The 6000-nt window shown below is 47.2% G+C and overlaps 1 protein-coding gene across 1 annotated transcript; it reads right to left on the reverse strand.

Moving 5' to 3' along the window:
* Positions 1–1002: 1002 nt before the first annotated feature.
* parp12b (poly (ADP-ribose) polymerase family, member 12b) lies at positions 1003–6000 on the reverse strand. Its single transcript, XM_080518016.1, has 8 exons — positions 5162–6000; positions 4311–4446; positions 3989–4235; positions 3799–3891; positions 3545–3671; positions 3294–3462; positions 2162–2282; positions 1003–2074 (listed from the first exon to the last, which is right to left on the reverse strand). Exons 1-8 carry the CDS (start codon positions 5506–5508, stop codon positions 1956–1958), a joined length of 1359 nt encoding a protein of 452 aa, XP_080374142.1. The 5' UTR covers positions 5509–6000; the 3' UTR covers positions 1003–1955.

The raw sequence follows: 6000 nt of genomic DNA on the forward strand, positions 1-6000 counted from the left end.
CCTCCTACTCCTCCTCCTCTTCTTCCTCCTCCTCCTCCCCTCTGTCCGCAGTCTTCCTCTCCTCCACCAGCAGAACCGTGCCAGGCCCGGATCGGCACGGTTTCAGAGGGTCGGTACCGGTCCAGCCCGGCTCCGCTTCATCGGGTCCAAATCTACGATTGTAACGACGCGTCGGGGTTTTTTCCCCCCTCTCCGCTCAACTCATCCGCCCTGAGACCCGAAACGGATCCCGCCCCACCCCCTCGGAACCGGACCAGAACCGGCGGAGGGTCCAGAGATCTTCATCCAGAGACCCGATCTGTGGGTCCGGACATCATCCAGCATGAAGCCGCCGAACAGGAGGAAGAGGAGGAGGAGGAGGAGGAGGAAGAGGAGGAGGAGGAGGAGGAGAAGATGCTCCACACACACTGATACTATACAGCACTGATTGCTGAATTTTTTTTAATAAAATTAAAAACATTTACAATCTTAAACAAAAAAAAAGCATCCAAATAACATCCATTAAACCATTAAAATCACATTTTTAAATATGATTGTAAAAACTCCCAATCTCATTTCAAGTAAAATTCACTTGCTACATGGAAAGATAATTTCACTAGTTTCAAGTAACTCTTTTCAAATTTCGTGTTTTTGTCTGATATTCTTTTTTTTTTGCATTGCATGTTTTTTTTTTTTCCATATTTACACTTTCTGCCTTAAATATATGGCAGTCCAAGTGGTACTTGTATTGAATGTTCACTGTTAATTACTGGCTTATTATTGTATTATACTTTCACAGTAACATTTACTGTGACAGTAAATTACATAGATACAAGTGTACACCAACTTCATAGCTATTTTTTTTACAGTAAACTGAATAAAGTGAAAAATGTATCTACGTCATTGCCAATTTCCACATGTATGTATTTTAAACTTTATACAAGTTATTCGTCATTATTTTTTTTTGCACTGTCTGCTTCAAGTGTAATATTAATTGACATTTCGGGACAAAGTTTTCCGAAACATAGTAATGTCAATATTTGTTACTCTCATGCCAACAATGTAAATTATCACCAACTAGTGCAGATAATACTGATTTTAGTTTGGTTTCATGTATTTTTATTGTGAAGGATGCAATACATCAATGTAAATACATTATCCTCTACATACATTGCCTCATTTCAATTATTAAAAAAAAAGATTGTAAAGCACAGTATTGGTTGTACAAAACCTTTTGATTTTAGATATAAAAGTACAGTAAGTATGAGTAAAACCACAGTTGAAAATTTCAAATACAGCAATTTATTTTACTTCCACAGAGTTGATTTTATACCACAAGAAATTAAAGTACATGTTCGAAGCAATACTACTAGAAGCCAGCCATGTATTTGCCATTTGCTACTTCCTCCCTTCATTATTCTAAAAGTAGATTTTATGATGTAAATCATACTCAAGTGAAATGACACGATCCAAAGTACAAGTGTCCAATAATACTAGTTACTTCCAGTAATGTGAGTATTTGTGTTGTAATGAGCAGGGGCTGCTGATGCATCAAAACCCAAATAGCTCCACAATTAATATACAAAAATATAGTTTGGCTACAAACGAAGGCATAATAATGGTCGGCGACTAAATTCTGAAATATTTGGCCTCACACAGAAAATGTCAGAAAACTTCATACAAAACCGCAAAAAAAAAAAAAAAAGACTTGAATCTCAGGCAAAGTGATTTCTTTTTTTTTTTTGGGGGGTGCAACAACTAATACCATACATTCATGTTTCAAGAAAATAAACCATATATTAATGTTGTGAGTATTTCGTGCATTGTGTTTTAACATTTTGACCTTTCAGAGTTCACAGGTTGTTCCTGCTGGACTGTGAAGCTTCGGTAACTGCCCCGCCGCAGTAAGAGCTCAGAGGCCGTTAATAAACCGTGGATTCCAGGTGTGGGGAGAGACAAACCCTCACGGCTTCGGGTCAGAATATGTAGATTCTCTCCTGGGCCAGCCGCTGCTCCACCTCGGCCCTGGACACGAAGCGCGGACGCCGCCGGATCTTCCTCTTGGTGTTGTGCTTCAGGTTCCTCTGGTACATGTCTGTGGACGGACGCCGGAACCAAAAACAATGACGGTCAGGAGAAGAAACCGGAGTCCACCAGTCAAGTAGACGAGATCGGGTTCTACCTTCGAAGCTGATGACGTACGTCCTCTCTCCTTTCGTCACGCTCACTCTGGTCGTTTTGTCCGACAGGAAGACTTTCTCCAGAGACTCCGACGACACCGAGGTTGAACGCTGCTTCTCATCCTGAAAGGAGAGCGACACAAGGGTCAAGAAGTTCATGGTTCTGCGGTCGTCTCTGGGATTTCTAAAGACCTTCTTGACATTCTGACGTGTCGGGATGCAAACTGGACCTCCCGAGCAGGTCCACTGAAGTTCTGACCAGGCCTCCCCAACGGGTGGGAGGAACTTCACCGGTTCTAACCAGATTGCATGAACCCAGATCTGTGAAATTCCTCACAAGCCTGTCTGAAGGTTTGTTGGGACACGTAGAGGGATTCATTATTGTACCAAGAACTCCCATAGGCACTTCACCTCCGTCTGAATGATTACCCATATGGAAGTCCTAACTAGACCGTCTAAACGACTCCAGATATGGACAGCCTCGCCAAACATCTTACACAGGTAGGATGCCTCCGAAGGTGATAAGACTAGATCTTGTGAAACAGGTTCCCACATGTTTGAGGTACTAAAGAGACCTAACGGAGACTGAAGATCTAAGGAGCTACTAGCCAGACAGTCCAAACATTACTGGAGTACCAACTAAACCTACAATACCAACCAGTCCCACCCGTCCTCGCATCCATCTTCTTCACCAGTTTATTGTCAGGATTGCAGGGTGGTGGAGCCGATCCCAGCAGTCTTTGGCTGACTGGACAGGTCATCAGTCCACCAGTCCTCCACTCTGAAGGGGACTATTAAACCTACTGGAACCAGTTTCCAGTACCGGTGGAGATGCCGACCAGCTCTCTTGAACGAGTCCCCAGATTTCCGAGGTAAATTCGAGACAACCTGAATCAGACTCAAGACCTATGGAGGAACCAACTAGTCCTTCCGAGTCTCAGGATGTCTAAGTTACTAGCTATAATTTCTAAACAAGTCCCCAGAGCTTTGATTAACTAACCATCTTCTATGACCTGTAAGGGTACCAACCAACATGTCTGCATGTAGATGTAACGTGGAGATCTCAGGGACTCTATCCAGCCTTCTTCTGGTCCCTACATGTCTATAATTAGTCCCCACAGCAGTGTGACTCACCATCTGTCCATATTCCACCCAGGTTCCGTGGTCCCCCTTGTAGAACCAGCGCCACTCGGTGGTCAGGGTGTAGTGAGGCGGCTTCAACACCGAGGACACGGTGGAGAGACGGCGGACGTCCCACGAGTCCTGAGTCATGGTCTGGAAGTCGACGGGCCAGTCGCCCCCGCTGAAATCACAGAGAGGGACACCTTAAGAAAAACCCCTCCGTTCTACGGCAGGATGAGCCCGGGAGGACCGTGACCTCTGACCTCTGGCTCTGAGACGGGTCGCAGAAGTCTTGCTCGATGTCCTCCATGTCCGGCAGGTCCGTCCAGGTCTCGCCATCAAACCTCTGCCACCTGTAGGGCAGCAGGAAGTGCACCTGTCGGCAATCGCCTGCAGAAAAAGTTCAAAACAAAACTGTTGACAACGTAAACACAAACAACTTTATGGATTAACGTAGATTAAAAACAATTTAGGGGGGAAATAAAAACACGTTGGTGTGTGAAAAGTGAGAACTGACTGTGGAAGCGGCAGCTGTTTCTGAGGAAGTGCAGACAGATGGTGCTGCCGCTCTCAGTCTGAGGCGACTCGCACAGGGATTCCGGAAAGTTCTCTGAAACACAGCAAGGGTCACGTGGGTAAACAACCGGGAACGCCAGGCAATCAAAAGCGCGTGCCACGCCGGCCCAACGTGCGGCGCTCCCCCTCACTGCTGGCGTCGGCGGCGCCCGCCCTCAGGTGCTGGATGTTCCTGTAGATGGCGGGCAGCTGGCGCACGATGTCCCCGCTCAGCCCCCTGTCCTCCTGCAGGCGGCGGCGGGCGAAGTCGTCGATGTCGTGCAGCTTGTTGCACTTGCGTCCGAACATGCAGCGGCCCTGGAGGAAGTGCATGCACAGGTGCACTTTGGTGCAGCTGCTGCTGAAGGTGCAGGAGCCTTTGTTGTAGTGGAGACACAGCTGGAGGCGGAGAAGTGGCGGTCAGCATCATGGGGGGGGGGGGCGGCGTCGGGCGAGGGTTCGGCGAGGGCTCACCTTGGGCAGCAGCTGCGGGTCGCTCTGCAGCAGCAGCAGCATCAGGTGTGGCTCCGGCAGCAGGTGGAGGTTGTGCTCTCTCAGCAGCAGCAGGTTGTGTTCGGAACCCAGGTCGTGGGAGAACTTGCAGAGTTTTCTGAAGAAAAAAAACAAAACAAAACAAAAAAAGTGGCCGGGGAACGCAGCGTCCTCAGGAGGAGCTCAAGACCTTCAGGAATCAACAGAGGGTCCAACACTTCCTTTATGAATGTTTGTTTACTTACGTTTCTGTGGAAGTCCATCGTCACTGTGACGTGTTGCAACAGAAACTGACAACATCTCCATCTTCCAATCGGTTTTAATTTTTGTTTTTTTCTGTTGATTTACGATTTTTTTTTTTTTTTTTATTACTCTGGCACGGGTCTGCTTCAGTTTTCTCTTGTTTTTGTTTTTTTTCTTGTCTTGATTTCTTATTATAGGCATTTTTATCTGCTGGTAGTCATCTGCTTCAGTTTTCTTTCTTGTATTTGTTGTTGTTTTTTTTTTTTTTTTTTTCATCTATTGGTACTTATCTGCTTCAGTTTTTTTTTTTTTATTACTTCGTGTATTTCTTGCTCTCGCGCTGCTCTTATTTCCTTCCTTCCTGTTCAAAGGTTTCGATTTTCCATAAGTTTCGTTTTGCCTCTTCACAGCTGTTGTCAGTATCACTCCGCAACCGACTGTTAAAGTAGTCCCGAATAACAGCTTCACCGAGCCAGTCGCTTTTTTTTTTTGTTTTGTTTTTTTTAAATAGTCTCTTTCTGAGATTAAAGGGAGCCACAGCGCACGCTTATGACGCACGACGCGTGGACGTTCTTGCGCGCGCGGCTCACCTGCCCTTCCCGAACCTGCACGTCCCGTAGACAAAGTGCTTGCAGAGGTGCAGCTTCCCGCAGCTCGCGCACGGCTCCCCGCTCATGTGGCTCCCGCACAGCCGCAGGGACGTCCGGCCCACCACCGTGCAGTTCTCCACCCTCAGCGCGCCGCCGCGGCCGTCCTCGTGCGGGCCGCGGACCAGCAGGAAGCAGGGATTCCGGAGGATCATGGAGCAGAAGTCGTCCTCCGACACGAAGCAGCGTTCGTGCTGGAAGCGCTCGTAGAGCTCCGGGAGCGGCGCGAGGCCGCCGCGGCTGCAGAGCTCGCGCAGGGCGAACTGGACCTCGCTGCCACGGCCGGACATTGCGACTGCTCCGCGGCTTCACGCGCACCGACTGCCCGGGAAGGAGGAGAAAAGCCAGGGAGGAAGAGGAGGAGGAGGAGGAACCACATGACGCAGCGACGTCATCCACACAAACAAACGTTCCGAAAAATAAGGAAATAGAATCCGTGGTTAATTTAATAATTATATTTGGCAAATGTCACGTTCACAAATGGCAAATGTGAACCCAAATGTTGTCGTCTATTGAATTTGAAGAACACGTGAAGCCATAATAAAAACGCAGTGTTTCCGGGCGTCACCGACTCTTTAAATGCACTAAAATCCTCTTTATACTGCTTTATATCGTTTTATAGTCATGTGACTGTGGCAGGATGCGACTTCCTGATAATGGTGGTGCGGCTTGTCAACGAAAGTGAAGAAGGGAGATCATTTTCAGAAGCGTTTCTTGTATAATAAAGTTACATTTGAACCCATTTAACACGTCCAACGCTTTAATAGGACGTCCTGCATTAC

This window comes from Blennius ocellaris (assembly GCF_963422515.1).
Source record: "Blennius ocellaris genome assembly, chromosome: 22".
NCBI classification, from domain to species: Eukaryota; Metazoa; Chordata; class Actinopteri; order Blenniiformes; family Blenniidae; genus Blennius; species Blennius ocellaris.